This window comes from Lynx canadensis, chromosome B2, assembly GCF_007474595.2.
Source record: "Lynx canadensis isolate LIC74 chromosome B2, mLynCan4.pri.v2, whole genome shotgun sequence".
Taxonomy (NCBI): domain Eukaryota; kingdom Metazoa; phylum Chordata; class Mammalia; order Carnivora; family Felidae; genus Lynx; species Lynx canadensis.
In genome coordinates, this window is record NC_044307.1 from 29,606,687 (window position 1) to 29,625,142 (window position 18,456).

The window sequence follows — 18,456 nt, forward strand, 5'->3', positions numbered from 1 at the left end:
CTTGAATTTCACCTCACTGAGGCTTCATGAACATTCTAGTAGTATAACCCCTGCCCTCCTGATACTTTTTACCTTGACCTGTATTTTCTTTTTTCCTTAGCATTATCTCCCCTGCTAGAAATGTAAGCAGAGATCTTTATTTCATTCACTGATCCCAGGAGCCTGAAAGAGTGCCTGGCATATACCATGTGTGCGTGCGCTCTCTCTCTCTCTCTCTCTCGCTCTCTCTCTCTATATATATACATATATATATTTAAATTTTTTTAATGTTTATTTCTGAAAGACAGAGTGTGGGTGGGGGAGGGGCAGAGAGCAGGAGACACAGAATCTGAGGCAGGCTCCAGGCTCTGAGCTGTCAGCACAGAGCCTGATGTAGGGCTTGAACTCACGAACAGTGAGATCATGACCTGAGCCAAAGTCGGACGCTTAACCAACCGGGTTAAGCCACCCGGCACCCCAATAAATATATTTTTTAAAGAAATGAAGTATGATGAGAGGGAATTGAGAAAGAGAATGACTTTTCAAGTTTGGGCCCAAGTAACTAAATGAAAGGTGGTGTGATTTCTTGATGGAAAACCTGGAAGAGAAACAGAGTTGACGAGTAAAAACAAGAGCTCGGTTTAGTATATACTAATTTGAGATATTTATTAGGGACCTCAGAGAGGATATCCAATAAGCAGTTAGATTTGTGAGCCTGGAGCTTAGGGCAGAAGTTGGGGTCAAAATAAGAGACATTTAGGGATATTCATCAGTTATGGGTAGTAAAGTCATGAGACATAGGTGATAAGTCTAGATAGAGAAAAATGTCAAAGAATGTGCCACAAAACATTTAGACTTCAAGGGAAACCATGAGAGGGGCACCTGGGTGGCTCAGCTGGTTGGTTAGGTGTCCAACTTTTGATTTCGGCTCAGGTCATGGTCTCACGATTCACAAGATTGAGCCTGAGTCAGGCTCTGCGTTGACAGTGCAGAGCCTGCTTGAGATTCTCTCTGCTCCTCTGGAGCACGCTCTCATGCACGTTCTCTCTCAAAATAAATAAATAAACATTTAAAAAAAGAAAAAAGAAAAAAAGCCAGGAAAGGAGAGAAGGGGAGCAGCCTCTGAAATGGAAGGGAAGCCTGCAGAGAGCAGTGTCCCTGAAAAAAAAGGAAGGTGGGAATGATCATCTGTGTCAAATGCTGCTAGCACAGTATGATAAAGACAGAGAATTGGTCCTCTATCTGTTGACCTTGGGAAGAGTGGACTCAAGCAATGGTAGGGACAAGAGCATGATTATAATGGGTTAAGGAGAGCTGAAAGAGCTATGGGGGCGTCTTGCTCCCACACCTATTAAGTGGTAGGGTTAAGAAGAGAACTCAAATCTTGATTGTGGTGGCAGTTTAATGGGTGTATATATGTAAAAACCTTGATCAAAGTGCAATTTATTGCCTGTCAATTTATTGTATGTGCGTTTATCATACACCAATTATATCCCAGTAAAACTGTGACTTCCCCCCGCCCCCCAAACTGCCCCCAAGCTTTATCACACCGTTATTTCTGTTAGGCTACAATTCCTAGTTTACAACCCTACACTCAACACCCGTCCTCTTCCCAAGTAGATGGACTACGTCTTTCTGCTCCTAACCACTTAAAAAACAAAAACAAAAAGAAGGATGCTTCTGCTCCTTCGTACTAATCCGAAATTACTATGCTCAGTACTTATTCACGCAGCGTCGCGGACTCACTGCCACAGCATTCACACACAGCCATAAATGCTTTATTGACTTTGCGGGGCCAAGCAGACGCCGGCCCCGCCCCATCGCCGCTGGCATGCCCCCGAGATGACGCCGCGGAGCGCACGTGCACCGCCCAGGGGCCGGACCTTGGCGCCAAAGTGAAGAGCCCGCCCCATTCGGGACCCCACGCTGCCGGAAGCGGAAATACTGCCCGGCGTCGCCAGAGTAGCTGTAACTGCCACCAAGATGCCGAAGGGACCCAAGCAGCAGCCGCCGGAGCCCGAGTGGATTGGGGATGGAGAGAGCACGAGCCCCACAGGTGAGGCTGATAGGCAGGGAACCAGCGAGATAGAAAAGGGAAGAAGAGAGCGGACGTATTTTAGGAGGGGGGTCACGGGTTGTGAAACTGACCGGGCCGTGAGGGAGGCTACTGCACATGCGTGTAATGGGGCCGGCCGGAAAGAGTTTACCCAGCACGCCAGTTTGGGGTGGGAGTGAAGGTGCCTGGCGGTCGCGCGCGAGTTTCAGTGGGATTTGGCAAGAAACGAGGGAATGCGTATGGTACCGTGGAAGAGATGGGTAGAAATGAGAAAGTCCTCCTTTCTTCCCTTTTGGACATCTTCCCCACCGCGCTGTATTCCACGTTCCATGGGAATCTGTCAAGCAGGGCGACACCCCACCCACTGCGCGCTCACGCACACATAAAACGTCACACATCCACCCACCCACACCCTCTCAGGAGGAAGAGGATGACTCCCTGGGTTCTTTCATAATACACATCAGACTCATCTGGAGCAAGAGTGCAGGGTAGCTGCTAGGTGTTGCAGTGAAGGCTAAGGTTTACTTAAAAGCAGCGAATGTTTGTTAAACGTAAGCAGCACCTATACTGTGTTTTGGGAAGGGAGAAAAAATATGAAGACATCCTCCCAAATTTGAAGGCACTTCAAGGGGAGATAAAATAATTACAGTAGATACACAGTGACTCATTTTACAAGCAATTTTTGGATGCCTGCTGTATACCTGATACTGTGCAGAGAAACTGAGAATGTAGAGAGAAAAGATCAGACTTGCCCCAAAGGGGCACTCAGTTTAGTAGAGGGGACAGCATGAATCCAAAAGTGGTTGACAGAGTGATGAATGTGCTTGAGAATGCTGTGAGACTAGAGAAGAGAGGAGAAGCATCTACTCAGACAGCTAGGGTAGGAATGTCAGCAAAGCCTCCCAGAAATATGTGGCAGCTGAGTTGATTCTGAAAGAATCAGTATGAGTTAGCAAGGGGAAGAGCATTCCAAGCAGAGGAAGAAATTTGTGCAAAGGTAAAGACATAGGTGAGCCTGGCCATTCCCCATATTGGGTGACTAATGTAATGGGGTTGGAAAGGTGTGCAGGAGACAAATAATGGGACGCTTTACACGGTATTCCAAAGACTGTAATTCTGAAGACATTAAGACTAATTGAAGTGCATAAGGCATGGTGTGATCAGCTCATCCTGACAACACTGAGCAGTGGAGAATGACTTGTATTGGTCAAGATTGGAGGCAGGGCTACCATGTAAGAGGTGCTGGCAATGATCTAGGTGAGAAGCAGTACCAGGGTAAGCCAAGGCAGTGAATATTAAAGAGTTACTAAGGAAATGGCATTGAGTAGGTCTGAGAACAGACTGAATGAAGGGAGAAGAATTAAGGATGACACTCAACTCAAAGGGTAGTATACTGTTGTTTGAGATCAGAAATGGGCTGTAGGGTTGGGAGTGGGAAGAGATAAGGTCAGCTTTTGAATGTCAAGTTGGGGATTCCTGGGGAACTTCTAAGAGGAGATGGCAGGGAGAGATCTAGGCTAGAAGTAAACACACAAGCAAGTGTTGTTGAAACGTTGAATTCAGAGGAGTCCCCTGAGAGAGTATGCAGATTGAAGCCAAAAGAGGACAGAAGACAGGAACCCAAAAGATCCTCAACAATTAAGGGAAGGTAAGGAAGGAGGTAGAGGAGATGACACTGAGAAAGGTGAGCAGCCAGAGAAACTGAAGGCAAACCAGGAGCCAACAGGATCCCTGAAATTAAGTAATGACAGGAGGGAAGCAGAGGATGAGGAGGTGGTAGCATGGAATATTGCAGAGAAGTCATGCAAAATCAGGACTAAAAAAATTCTTTTTGGGTTGAGCAACTAAGGGGACAGTGGCAACTTTGGCAAAGGTAGTAGTCATTAGGAGATGATACCCAAATCAGATCGGAGTATGCTCAAAAAGGAATGGGAAATGAGGAAGCAGAGCTAGTGTGAACCTGTGGAGACCAAAGTAGAAAGCAGTAATTGGGGGAAGAGATAGTAAGGAAGTGTTCTATTAGGCTTTGAAGTTAGCTTAAGTTGTGTGCTGAAGGGGAGGAGCTATTAGGGGAGGAGCGATGGAGGAGCCATGGAGGAGCGCATTGCTTTAGCGGTACTTAGCTTTTTCCTCTTCCTTGGTGATCATACCTTGTCGCACTTGAACCTGTGCATAGGATTTTCCTTTCTATGGTTAGGAGGATCAAAGTGAGGTTTGAAGTTCAAAAGAGAATTAAAGGAAGGGAGAGATGGTTGCGTTGTGTTAGTCCTTGGGGAGAGATTAATACCTGGGAGGAGTCTCTCCTCAGTGTTGTCAAGGTGAGCTGATCATGCCATTCCTTCCTCTGTACTGCAGTGGGTCCTCCCTCCTAATGTCTTTAGGATTAAACTCTCTGGAATAGCATATAAAGCCTTTCATTATTTCTCCTGCACATCTTTCCAATTCATTGACACTATTCACCCAATATGGGGGATCAAATTTTGATGAAATGTGTTCTGGTTGGAAGATACAGATTAAGCAAAGACAGACCTACATATGCCTGAGACTTAATCAGGGGGCAATAACAGGTCAGTGTCCAGAACATAGGTGTGGGTAGGAAAACAGAGATATAGCAGAAAAGATAGAATAGGACCCTTTTAATTTGTAAAGTCTTAAGTTATAGGGATTGTTCTTTGATAACACCAGTTTTGGGCATATGGTTGGTCAGTAAAACTTTCCTCAATAATTGGTTACTACAGACTATGTGGAATTCTAGTTTAAAAATACTTAGTCAGTAGAACATGTGACTTTTTTTTTTAATGTTTTGTGTGAGAGAGAGAGGGTGCATGTGCATGGGGGCGCAGGGGGAGGGGCAGGGGCAGAGAGAATCCCAAGCAGGCTCCACACTTGGTGCCCCACGAGTTCAAGCCCCACATCGGGTGTGGAGCCTAGGAGCCTACTTTTTAAAAAAAATGAAAAATAGGGGCACCTGGGTGGCTCAGTCGGTTAAATGTCCAATTCTTGGTTTCAGCTCAGGGCATGATCTTGTGGTTTTGTGAGTTCAAGCCCCATGTCAGTCTCTGCTTACAGCACGTAGCCTCTTTGGGATTCTCTCTCTCCTCTCTCTCCTCTCTCTCTGCCCCTCCCCCACTCGCACTAAATAAATTTAAAAAACTTTTTTTTTAATGAAAAATACTTAATGTAGGTAGCAGAAAGCCACTGATATATATATATTTTTTTAATTTTTATTTATTTTTGAGAGAGAAAGCAGGGGAGGGGCAGAGAGAGAAAGAAAGAAAATCCCAAGCACACTCTGCACTCTCAGGGCAGAACACGATGCAGGGCTTAAACCCTCAAACCGCGAGATCATGACCTGAACCAAAATCAAAAGTTGGATGGTTAACTGACTGAGCCACCCAGGTGCCCCTGATTTTTTTTTTTTTTTTTTTTTTAACTAAATGATTACAGGAGTGTTTCTGGATAGAATTGGAAAGCAGTGGATGGATAGGATGATTTGAAGGGGAATGTGATAGTGGGTAGGCCCAGACAGGAAGAGAAATCATAAAGCTGCTGGCTGCCTCCCATTCTCATGGGGGAAGGGAGAGAGGGAGTTAGACATAGTCTCCTGCCTTCAGGGAAACAGGGTTAGATAGAGGGGAGGAGCTGGAATTTGTTCAGTCAGTCAGGTTTTGTATAAGACTTCCTACTTTGTTCCATGGGAATGCAAGCTAAACAGTCTGTCAGGTTGCTCTCTGGGTTGAAAGACTAATGTACAAACAGTTAAATATAACAGTGTGATTTGTGCTAGAATGTTATTTGAGCAGACCAGGTGGGGCATAGACCCAGATGTTCATTTATTAACCAGACAGCTCTGTTTACACAGTCTGCAGCTTTTCACAAATTACATATGGTAAACCAAATTTATACTATCTTTGTCCTTTTAGAGAGGACCTTCTCTTCCAGTATGTCCTGAGTTAATAAATGGTACCACTATCCCAACTAATTTTGCCCAGCTAAAAACATAGGAGTCTTTGGGGCACCTGGCTGGCTCAGTCGGAGGAGCATGGGACTCTTTGGGTTGTGGGCTTGAGCCCCGTGTTGAGTATTGAGATTACTTAAAAATAAAATCTTAAAAAAAAAAAGAAAATGTAGGAGTCCTCTTTGAGTACTGTGTCTTCCCACTTCTGTCTTCACTCTATAAATTCTACTTCTCCCTTCCACTGCCACTCTAGACCAAGGCACAGTTGGGACAGTGCAAATGCCTAAGGAATGATAGAAAGTAGTAAAATAGGATGGAGCCACTGAGAGCTTTGCAGGGGAGGTCAGGCTGCTTTGGAATTTGTAGATAAGCATTCACAGTGTCTGCTTAACCTTCTAGACAAAGTGGTGAAGAAAGGGAAGAAGGACAAAAAGACCAAAAAGACGGTGAGTAAATGAGGGTTGTGGATGAGAAATGACAGTGGGTGTTTCCAATCAAAATAAGCCCATGTGAAGGAGGCAGGGGGTCCAAGGAAGGAGGAAAGATCTTTTCAAGAAAGGAAGCAAGGTGAGGGTGGACTGGAGGTTCAGTGGGCCTGTGTGTGGCAGAGAAGGACTTGGTTGTTCTCTGAGCCACATGTACCTATCTCTTAACTCCTTTTACAGTTCTTTGAGGAACTGGCAGTAGAAGATAAACAGGCTGGGGAAGAAGAGAAAGTGCTCAAGGAGAAGGAGCAGCCACAACAGCAACAGCAGGTTCTCAAGTGTCAGGGGGTCCAGCCCACATTGGTTCAGTCGGTTAATGGGGAACTCTCTGTGTAGCAGAGAGGGGCCTGGGCTTCGTTGTCTTACTCTCTTTTCCTTTCAGCAGCAAAAAAAGAAACGAGACACCCGAAAAGGCCGGCGGAAGAAGGACGTGGACGATGATGGAGAAGAGAAAGAGCTCATGGAGCGTCTTAAGAAGCTCTCAGTGCCAGCCAGTGATGAGGAGGATGAGGGTAAATGACCTGAGGGGAAATGGGTTCCCAGAATCCCTGAGTCATGAATAATAAAGTGCCTCATTTCTTGATTTTTGAGTTGGATTAGATTGAGTAACCAGACATAATTGTTTCCTACCTCATCTTCCCAACCGTCGTGTCATTTCAGTACCTGCCCCAATACCCCGAGGAGGGAAGAAAACCAAGGTAAGTCATCTGTGTGATAAACAAGAGACCCCAGGGCTGCAAACTTGACCATCCCACTGATTTCTCTGGCCCTTTCATTCTCTAGGGTGGTAATGTTTTTGCAGCCCTGATTCAGGATCAAAGTGAGGATGAGGAGGAGGAAGAAAAACATCCTCCCAAGCCTGCCAAGTTGGAAAAGAATCGGATTAATAAGGTGAAAGTGGCCACTCTGCTGGTCACTCCCACCCCATGTAGCACCTTCTGGCCATGGTGTGGTAATTCCCCTGCTTTTTTTCCTGCTTTTATTTTTTTAATTTTTTAATTTTAATTTCTGTTAAGATTTTAAGTAATCTCTATACCCAGTGTGGGCTCGAACTCACAACCCTGAGATCAAGAGTCACATGTGTCACTGATTGAGCAAGCCATACTCCCCATTTTCCTGCTTTTAAACTAGTTCTTTTACGGGTGTCTGGGTGGCTCGGTCAGTTGAGAGTCCAACTTTGGCTCAGGTCATGATCTCATGGTTTGTGGGTTCGAGTCCCGTGTCGGGTTCTGTGCTAACAGCTCGGAGCCTGGAGCCTGCTCCACATTCTCTGTCTGTCTGTCTGTCTGTCTGTCTCTCTCTCTCCCTCTCTCTGCCCTTCCCTTGCTCACACTCTCTTTCTCAAAAATAAACATTAAAAAAAAAAAAAAAAAAAACTAGTTCTTTTAGATCTCACACTATCAAAATCATCTTTTTTTTTTTTTTTTTTTTTTAACGTTTATTTGAGAAAGAACATATGCGAGCAGGGGACGGGCAGAGAAAGGGGGACAGAGGATCTAAAGCAAGCTCTGCACTGACAGCAGAGAGCCTGATGTGTGGCTTCAATTCACAAACTTCGAGCTCATGACCCAAGCCGAAGTTGGACGTTTAACTGACTAAGCCACCCAGGCTCCCCAGATTAGACTCAAAATCTAAAGCAAAGGGCCTCAAGTTTTTGCTTTTCCACTCGGACCCCTTTTGCAGGGTTACTTGGGATTCTTCTGTGTATATGTTTCAAATTAGCCTGTTCACACCTTGGCGTTCAGTTTTATGCCTGTGTTGAAGTATTTGTGGTTTTGTTTGTTTTTTTTTTTAATTTTTTTTTTCAACGTTTTTATTTTATTTTTGGGACAGAGAGAGACAGAGCATGAACGGGGGAGGGGCAGAGAGAGAGGGAGACACAGAATCGGAAACAGGCTCCAGGCTCTGGGCCATCAGCTCAGAGCCTGACGCGGGGCTCGAACTCCCGGACCGCGAGATCGTGACCTGGCTGAAGTCGGACGCTTAACCGACTGCGCCACCCAGGCGCCCCGGTTTTGTTTGTTTTTTAAGTAATCTTCACATCCAACTTGGGGCTCAGACTCAACCCCAAGACCAAGACTTGCATGCTGTACTGACTGAGCCAGCCAGGTTCCCCGCCTCCCCACCCTTTTAAGCACTACCCCAACATAGAGTTTGATTGAACCCATGACCCCAACATCAAGAGTCGTGTACTCCACCAGCTGAACCAGACACGCACCCCAAAGCCTTTCTTTCTTCTTTATGTTGTGTCTTCCCTTTTCCTTAGAATGCTCTCTCTAAGCTCAAGTCCATTATTTCCTCTCAAGATGTGCCCTCTCGAGGAAGCCCTCCAGTGCTAGTGCCACCCCACCCATGTTCTTTTTCCTGACTCGTGTTCCCTTAGCTTTGCTGATATCATCTAACTATTTTTTCACTCTTTCACCTCAAGGTAGAAACTAGGGTTTTCCTAGGTCTCATTTGTTTTCGGAGGAGCACTCAGTATAGTTAGCTCCTAGTTCTAAACTCCCTAGAAATGCTTGATAAATAAGTTAACAAATTAATTTTCTGTGTGTGTGTATGTGTTCTCCAGGCGGTATCTGAGGAACAACAGCCTGGGCTGAAGGGCAGAAAGGGAAAGGAAGAGAAGTCAAAGGGGAAGACCAAGGTGAGGGAGTATTGGCAGGAGGAGGTGCTGGGTCTCAGGAATTAGAACATTTCATCAGATCTGTTGTTTTTTCCCTGTTAGCCTCAAAATAAATTTGCTGCTCTGGACAATGAAGAGGAGGAGGATGAAGAAGAAGAAATAACAAAACAAAAGGAGCCACCCAGACAAGGGAGGGAGAAGACCATGAAGGCAGAGCAGGTGTGTATTTTGGTGTTGGGGGAAGGAAGATTGGCTGAGGGACTGGCCTTCTGTGGCTCTTGGTTGGGGGAGGGGAGCAGGATCTGGGGGTGGCATTACTACCCAGAGCAGGAATTAGCAGGCTTTTGTAAAGGGCCACATAGTAAATATTTTTGGTTTTGTGGACCACATACAATCTCTGATGCATATTCCTGTTTTTTAAAAAAATTCTTTGAAAATGTAAAACCATTCTTAGCGCTTGGGCCGTATAAAAATAGGCATCAGGTGAGATTTGGCCCACAATCCATTTAGCTCCTGATTCAGAGAGGAAGGGACCCTGGTGGTAGCCTCAGATGATCTGGGTTCTGGCTCTGCCACTCACCACCTGTGTGACCTTTCCACCTTCTCAGGGCACAGTTATCTGTATGATCTAGTGATCTCTGCAGTCCCTCCACCTCTAGAACTTTCTAATTCTGGATTCTGTTAGATTTTTTAGTGCTGTAAGGGTTTCTGGACGTTTTCTTTGCATGTTAACATGTAAGCCACAGAAACTCATTTGATACATGAGTAAAAGTTGTTTCATTTATTTCCTCCCCAGTGGTATGGGCAGTTTTGTTTGTAGGTGGGTAGAACTGTTATACTTTGTACATACACATTCATACTATTTGTCTTCTGTCATTCCTGACACAGAAGTGGGTGAAGGACTCCAGGGAGCCCAGGAGTGTGTGTGAGAGAGTGAGAGGACCCACCAAGAAATTTCAGGACTCTGGGAAAGGAACGAGCTAACTGTGGGGCTGGGTGAATGACATGAAATCTGAGTTCTAGAAGGGGTCTCTTGTTTTTCATCATCTCGTTCTCACAGGGTTCAGAGGAAGAAGGAGAAGAGGAGGAAGAAGAAGGGGAGTCTAAGGCTGATGATCCTTATGTGCACCTTAGCAAAAAGGAGAAGAAAAAGCTAAAGAAACAAGTAAGATCTCAGTCAGAATTAGGAGCGTTTGACTTTTTTATTTTTTATTTATTTATTTATTTATTTAAAAAAAAATTTTTTTTTTTTAACATTTACTTATTTTTGAGACAGAGAGAGAGCATGAACAGGGGAGGGTCAGAGAAAGAGGGAGACACAATCTGAAACAGGCTCCAGGCTCTGAGCTGTCAGCACAGACCCCGACGCGGGGCTCGAACCCACAGACTGAGATCATGACCTGAACCGAAGTCGGACACTCAACCGACTGAGCCACCCAGGTGCCCCGCGTTTGACTTTTTTAATATTTCAGTTGGACTCCTGGCTGGCTCAGTAGGTGGAGCATGCAACTCTTGATCGAGTTCCAGCCCCACATTGGGTGTAGAGATTACATAAAATCTTTAAAAAAAAATTTTTTTTTAAACTAGGGGACATCTGAATTGGGGCAAAAGGGAGCTTTTGACGTTACTGCAAGAACAACAGTTGGAATAAAGAAACAGATGTATTTTGTGGACCTTTTTTTGGTGTCTGATGACATGTGGCTGTGTTGTGACGGGTAACTGGCAGACAGTGGCCTCATATGTGGGTTTTCCTTCTTTCTCAGATGGAGTATGAGCGCCAGGTGGCTTCATTAAAAGCAGCCAATGCTGCTGAAAATGATTTCTCCGTCTCCCAAGCAGAGGTGTCCTCCCGCCAAGCCATGTTAGAAAATGCATCTGACATTAAGGTAAGGTCTGAGAGGCTCCCTCCCAACCAGTTTGCTCAAGGAAGTGCCACCTTTCCCTGAGTGGCCATGGCAGCCGAGGAAGCCAGGTATGAGTGGTATATTGGAAGAAAGCTTGGAGGTGTTTTCCATACCTTGACTTCTGCCAGCTTCAGTGAGAAGATAGGAAAACCAACACAACTAGAGGGGTCCACCCTTGGGGGGCAGGAAGGGTGGGATGGGCTGGACTCAGTTAGAATTTGGGAGACTCCCCTTCAAAGCAGTGGACAGGAAGTGGACCAGCATGGTGAAGAGGGTCATGCTGGAGCTATCTGTTTTGTCAGAGGCTTCCCAGCAGGGAGAAAGTTGTCTGAAAGAGGGGGGTTCTCATGTGCTTTTCTTTCTTCTGCCACTGCTTCCCTGACAACTGCAGCTGGAGAAGTTCAGCATCTCGGCCCATGGCAAGGAGTTATTTGTCAACGCAGACTTGTACATTGTAGCTGGCCGCCGCTATGGGCTAGTGGGACCCAACGGGTGAGGAGAAGGGCTGGAGCTATAAAAGGGAAGGGGCTGGAAAAAAAAAGGTTTTTCAGGGATGGCCTGGTCTTAATAGTTCTCGTTCCCCAGCAAGGGCAAGACTACTCTCCTCAAGCACATTGCCAACCGGGCCTTGAGCATACCTCCCAACATTGACGTGCTGCTGTGTGAGCAGGGTGAGGCCAGTGGTGGGATGGGCCTGAGGGGTGGGGTAGAAGAGTCAATCAAGAACAGAAGAAATTGTGGTTATGGAGTGGGAAAGGTTCTAAAGTAAGATTGGGGACTGGGAGATGGATGCTAAGGAAAGACTAGAGAAAATTTCTTTGGAATAAGTACAAAGGATTGGGCAAGGTCAGACAAACCTGAAATTGAGCTGAAGAAAAGAAGGAATGGGAGACTTGGCCCTCAGGGCAACTGGCCTTTTCTCCCCTGACCCCCCAGAGGTGGTAGCAGATGAGACGCCAGCTGTGCAGGCTGTTCTTCGGGCCGACACCAAGCGATTGAAACTGTTGGAAGAGGAGCGACGGCTCCAGGGGCAGCTGGAGCAGGGAGATGATGCAGCTGCTGAGAGGCTAGAGAAGGTAGAGGAGATGGCGCAGGGGACATGGGCTAAGAGTTGGGGGTTCCTGGAACCTTTGGACATGTGTCCTCTTCTCCCTCCTCCAGGTATATGAGGAATTGCGGGCGACTGGGGCAGCAGCTGCAGAGGCCAAAGCCCGGCGGATCCTGGCTGGTCTGGGCTTTGACCCTGAAATGCAGAATCGGCCCACACAGAAGTTCTCTGGGGGCTGGCGCATGCGTGTCTCCCTGGCCAGGTGGGCCACCCACCTCCCTGCCTTTCCCCTTTGCAGCATCAATCCACGCATGGGCAGGGGTGGCGGGAGGCGGGGCTTTCTCTTCTTCCTGTTCTTCTAAGGCCAGTAGGGAGTTTCAAGTCTTCCTGCTCCTTCCTGTATTGTCTGCATTGCCAGACTCAAGATCATTCCTCTTGGGGGCATAATCTTTTCAACATCTCCTGCTCTCTGAGGAGAGATATGGAAGGAGTGTTCATGGTCTCACCTGCCAGAGGCTTCTGTGGAGTTCTCTGAGCGAGAATCTTCCTACCCCTGACCCTACATTCTGGTGCCCCACCTTCTAGGGCATTGTTCATGGAGCCCACGCTGCTGATGTTGGATGAACCTACCAACCACCTGGACCTCAATGCTGTCATCTGGCTCAATAAGTGCGTCACCTTTGACTACAGTCTTTGCGTCATTGGTTGTCATTCTGTCCTTGTCTCCTCTAGCTGTTTACACTCTGTCCTTGACAGCACTCTGTCCAGCCCCTTTCTCTTTTCCTCCCTGTTTTCATTGTCAGTCTGTTTCCCTGACTTAACCCTAAACTGACCATTGTGACCTGTCCACACTCTTCTCTAAAACCCAGCTACCTCCAGGGCTGGCGGAAGACATTGCTCATCGTTTCCCATGACCAGGGCTTTCTGGACGATGTCTGCACCGATATTATTCATCTCGATGCCCAGCGGCTCCATTACTATCGGGGCAATTACAGTAAGGATCATTTGTTGGGGGGAGGACCCATAGGGATGCAATGATTAGCTAAATCTTAAAAGAGTCTAGACAGTGATGCCCAACTCTGTCCTCACCAGTTCTGGTTGTCCCTCTGCTGGGGAGGAAGACAACCGTTGTTGCCCATCCTCCTTTTCTGCCTCAGTGACCTTCAAGAAGATGTATCAGCAGAAGCAGAAAGAACTGCTGAAGCAGTATGAGAAGCAGGAGAAGAAGCTGAAGGAGCTAAAGGCAGGTGGCAAGTCCACCAAGCAGGCGGTAAGCACCTGGAGGGCTTTTCTCTCAATATGGAGAAAGAGGGAACTCTGTGACACTGCTCTCCATTTCAGGGACTGCTGTGAAGGGTGTGAATTTCTCCTTTTCCCCTTCCTCTCCAGGAAAAGCAAACAAAGGAAGCCCTGACTCGAAAGCAGCAGAAATGCCGGCGGAAAAACCAAGATGAGGAATCGCAAGAGGCCCCCGAGCTCCTGAAGCGCCCCAAGGAGTATACTGTGCGCTTTACTTTCCCTAATCCCCCACCGCTCAGCCCTCCTGTGCTGGGTCTGCATGGTGAGCAGCTGCAGACCCCACCAACGCAGGGTGGAAGTGTGTGCACCCCACGTCTTCCACCCAGCATGGGATCCATTCCTTTTCTCCAAGGCCAGGAAAGGACTTTAGGACACCTTCAGAGTGATTCCGAAAAGAAAGTATATCACTTCTTTTCCTGATTCTCAGGTGTGACGTTTGGCTATGAGGGGCAGAAACCACTCTTTAAGAACCTGGATTTTGGCATTGACATGGATTCAAGGAGTGAGTTGGTGTCAAGTGGCTTGGGGACGTGAAGCAGGGCTACAGGGACAGTTTCTGAGGACCTCTTTGACCACCTGTCTTCCTCCTTGCAGTATGCATCGTGGGCCCTAACGGTGTGGGGAAGAGCACCCTGCTTCTGTTGTTGACGGGCAAGCTGACACCAGTAAGTCCTGGTGCCAGGACCGGAGAGCATGACGAGTGTGAAAAGGCAGCCATTCACCAAATGCTAGAATCAAGGAGCCCCCTCTGTGCTGGAGATTTAAATACAGAATTCATCGTAGATGATTCCTTTTCCTCAGAGGTGCTAGAGAGGAGAACACTGTAGATCAGGGGAGAGAGCCAGGAGAAGTGGGGTTGGACTGGGGGCACCACTCCCCCATGTGTGTTTTGGTTATAGAATAACTAGAAATTGCATGAGTCAGGGGCACCTGGGTGACTCATCTGGTTAAGCTTCTGACTCTTGATCTCCGCTCAGGTTATAATCTCATGGTTCCTGGGATCGAGCCCCATGTTGGGCTCTGTACTGACAGCAGGGAACCTGCTTGGGATTCGCTCTCCCTCTCTGCCCTCTCCCTCTCTCTTAAAAATAAAAAACTTAAGAAAAAAAGAAATTGCAGGAGTCAGAAAAGTCTGGAGATAACCAGTATTAATTTAGATGGATTACTTTCTCTTTTTCTTCTCTGCAAATGTGCATATAATTTTTTTTTAACAAAAGTGGGTTCTCAGATGAATTGTTTCATAGCCAGTTCTCAGATAATACACATCAAGTATTTTTCCATGCCAATAATTACCTGTGTACATTCGTTTCTTGTGGATTTATAGTTTTTGATCACAGTCGTTTAGATTTTTTTCTGGTTTTTCACTGAAGGTCAATCCTATAGTAAACTTTTTTTTTTTTTTTTTTTTTTGAGAGGGTGCAAGTAAGCAAGGGGCAGAGAGAGTGAAAGAGAAAGAGAATCCCACTGGCAGAGAGAGGGAGAGAGAGAGAAGGTGGGGCTCATCCAAAGGGGGGCTTGAGCTCACCTGATGCGGGACTCAAACTCATGTATCGTGACATCATGACCTGAGCCGAAGTCAGGTGTTTAACCAACTGAGCCACCCAAGTGCTCCAGTAAATATTATTGTACATGTTCATGACTGTAGTTTTTTTTTTAGGATAAACTTCCTAGAATTGTTTTTAGGATTTACAACATACTGCTATACAGTGTTTTTGATTGGTTGTAACCATCTTTACTTCCTCCAGGAAAATGTTGAGAAGGGCCCATTTCTTCATACACCTCAAGTTGTTTTTTCTTAGATCCTCTCACAGTCTCTTAACTCCCATATGAGGCAGAACCCTGAAAAAGTTGCCATTGGTGGATCTTGCTGGGTGGGAAGGGGGTGTTTGTTGGTTGTGGTCAGTCCCCTCTTGGTTCTGAATCTGTGCTTTTTGTGTCCCCTCCTTTATTGTCATCTCACTCCCCTTTGCCCTGTACTCTTGTCATTTCCTGGATGTGCCTTTGTCACATTAGGGAGGACATCCGCGTTCCCCTTCTTGCATGGACTGATTCCCAGCCCAATTCTGGTATTTGTCTCCCCTTAAGAAAAGTGACGATGTGGAGGGGCAGCATCTTCCTCTCCATTCCCTTATCTTCCCACTTGCTTTTTCCTTGCAGACTCGTGGAGAAATGAGAAAGAACCACCGGTTGGTAAGTTGGCTTTGGGAATTAGGGAGGAAGAGCCTGATAGAGGAAGTATGATTTTTACAGACCGCCTTCCTCTCTTGGGCAGAAAATTGGCTTCTTCAACCAGCAGTATGCAGAACAGCTGCGCATGGAGGAAACACCCACTGAATATCTGCAGCGGGGCTTCAACCTGCCCTACCAGGATGCCCGGAAGTGCCTAGGCCGCTTTGGCCTTGAGAGTCATGCCCACACCATCCAGATCTGCAAACTCTCTGGTACCACTGTAGGGGACTAGGGAAGGTGTCCTCCTCAATTTTCACACCTCCAGACTGTACCTAGAGTCAGAAAAGAACAGCTAGGACTTGGGGAATCTGCACACACACATCTTCAGAGTTTATCTTCAGAAACATAAGGCAGTGAAGTGTGATGGCCCTCTTTTTCCTTTGCTACAGGTGGGCAAAAAGCCCGAGTTGTGTTTGCTGAGCTGGCTTGTTGGGAACCCGATGTCCTCATCTTGGTGAGTGAGCTGGACTATGGGAGGGGGTAAAGGTGACAGTAATGAAAAGATTGTAACACTTGGTCATGGAATGTCTCTTCCATAGGATGAACCCACCAATAACTTGGACATTGAGTCTATTGATGCTCTTGGGGAAGCCATCAATGAATACAAGGGTGGTAAGTCAGCTCAGGGTGCACCCTCCTCCTTTCCTGGTTCTCATTTGTCTCATTTGTTCTTCACGTTCTCATTTGTCTTTGCCTTCTTTGTCCCTACTCTCCCTGCTCACATCTTTTTTTAAAGCTGTGATCGTCGTCAGCCATGATGCCCGACTCATCACCGAAACCAACTGCCAGCTGTGGGTGGTGGAGGAGCAGAGTGTAAGCCAGATCGATGGTGACTTTGAGGACTACAAGCGGGAGGTGTTGGAGGCTCTGGGTGAAGTCATGGTCAACAGACCCCGAGAGTGAGTTTTCCTTCCCGGAAGTCTCCTGAAAGACAAGCTTGTGTGGCCTAGAAGTCCCCTGTTGTCTCCCTTTCTCTGCTTGGAAGCCTGCCTCTGGTCTGCAGCTGACCCAGCAACTACTCAGGCACAGGAAGGCAGAGCATGCTCTTGATGTGACCAGGGTACCACTTTGGTTCCTTTTCTCTGAAAAACTAGCCTGTTACAGTTTTCTTCAGATAACTGAGCTGGCCTTATCCTTGACATTCCTCCATATACACAGAGATGACCTTCATCGTTGTGGGCTCCATCTAGCCAAACTTATGTGGCCAGTTGTCTAGAGACTTTCATCACCAAGAACCCTGCCTGTGGTCCACCAGAAAGCTTCAAGGCTATCTGGTCCCCTGGTCTTTGAGTGGTGCTGTTCTTTTCTGGTGGATTTAATGCTGACTTACTGATACAGTTACTGCAGCTCAGTGCTGGAGGCAAGTTGTGAGGCCTAGGCTGTTACCCAGCCTAGGGCTTGGTGCCTGCAGTCTTTTTGTAGTTGGGGACTTGGGGGCAAGAAAATTACCCCTCAACTTGAATCTCCCTTTACAAGGGGAGGAAATAAAGGAAAGTTGTTGTTGCCGTCTTGTCACTGTTTGGAGATTCATGGGCATTGGGACTATTTTTAGTTTTGATTCACTTTATTGCTAGCAGCATTCAGTATCCATGCTTCCCCACTAATACAGATGGATCTAATTTGTAGTCTTATGCATTTTAGATGGTGCTTGCTGTTTGAGGATTCTCCAACCCTTCAGATAGGAACAGAAAGGGGTTCATCCCTTCCATCTGGGACTCTTGGGCCTCCCATTGTCCAAGCTTTGCTCTGTGGTCAGGGCCCCACAGTACTGATACTCTGAAAAGTTCTTAAGTAACTGACATCACATACAGCACTGTGGAGTGTACAAAAAGGAAAAGACAAGGTCTGCCTGCATCAATAGTTTAGCTACAGAAGACTTTAGAAAATGAGACATGAGTGTAAAGGTGATTTGGTTAATTGCCAAATGTGTTTCCTCTAGATGCTGTAAGTTGCCACGTGCTCATAGAAGGGAAAGATGATCCAGAACTTGATTATTTGATAGACAGGATCACTTCAGGGTGGGCCTCTTGAAAAATAAAAAGAATTTGAATAATGAGAAAATAGGGAGTCATTTTTGGAATGTAGGAAAAGAGAGATCTCAGGCCTGGAAAGAAGAAAAAACTACTTGGGAGTTAATGAGAAAGCGTAGCTGGTGTGGCCATTTTTCTTACTATTATATTGGAGAGGTAGATTTGGAAAGTAACCAGTGGCAGGTGGTTGGTGACTTTAGGTGGTGATGGGTGAGGTCGACTATAGAAGTATATGGAATGGAATCCATAACTTGTTGTGGGTGAGGTAACTAAATGCTGAACTAGGGTAGGGGAGGCATGGGAAGGAAAGGACGGGAGAGGTGTGTGGGAGTTGGGGAGAAAGAAGAGAATGATCTGATGTATCCAGTTCCAGAGGGAATATGAGGAGCTGTTTGGTTAAGTCTGACAGCTTGGATATCTATTTTGGGGAAACTATTTTTTGACCAAGTGAATAAGTAAGTAATAGCCTGAGGTACAGATTTTGTAGTGAAGTGTAGTTTTGGTGTGGAAATAGTGTTGTTAGGGAACATCTCAAATTAGAAAGGAACTACTCCTCTTCTGGAATTTGAGGGGAAAAAATTAGGGTCTTAAACCAAGCACCTGAGTAAGATGTTTTATGTAAAGTAATTTCCACAATTATGTGAAGTAAATCTGTCATAGAACAGTGGGAGCCAGGTTTCAAGTCTACTTACTAAGAGTATGATGTTGGACAGGCTACTTAGCCTCTTGGTACTGGTTTTCTCATCTGTAAAAAGAAGATTGAAAGTGTGTACCTAGGGACACCTGGGTGGCTCAGTCTTAACTCAGGTTTGATTTTGGCTCAGGTCACCATCTCATGATTTGTG

The 18,456-nt window shown here is 46.3% G+C and overlaps 1 protein-coding gene across 2 annotated transcripts; it reads left to right on the top strand.

The window, feature by feature from the left end:
* The first annotated feature begins 1,910 nt into the window (after window positions 1–1,910).
* ABCF1 (ATP binding cassette subfamily F member 1) lies at window positions 1,911–17,096 on the top strand. 2 transcript variants are annotated; one of them, XM_030314985.2, is made up of 25 exons: window positions 1,911–2,035; window positions 6,393–6,439; window positions 6,659–6,748; window positions 6,861–6,990; window positions 7,139–7,176; window positions 7,262–7,369; window positions 9,048–9,122; window positions 9,204–9,320; window positions 10,162–10,266; window positions 10,865–10,987; window positions 11,397–11,497; window positions 11,591–11,676; window positions 11,942–12,081; window positions 12,167–12,315; window positions 12,639–12,722; window positions 12,923–13,047; window positions 13,211–13,323; window positions 13,443–13,614; window positions 13,780–13,854; window positions 13,947–14,017; window positions 15,510–15,542; window positions 15,625–15,793; window positions 15,971–16,035; window positions 16,121–16,193; window positions 16,318–17,096. In XM_030314985.2, exons 1-25 carry the CDS (start codon window positions 1,963–1,965, stop codon window positions 16,482–16,484), a joined length of 2,529 nt encoding a protein of 842 aa, XP_030170845.1. In that variant the 5' UTR covers window positions 1,911–1,962; the 3' UTR covers window positions 16,485–17,096. The 2 variants fall into 2 exon arrangements, with proteins under 2 accessions (XP_030170845.1, XP_030170846.1); XM_030314986.2 differs by having other exon boundaries at window positions 6,864–6,990.
* Window positions 17,097–18,456: the final 1,360 nt, after the last annotated feature.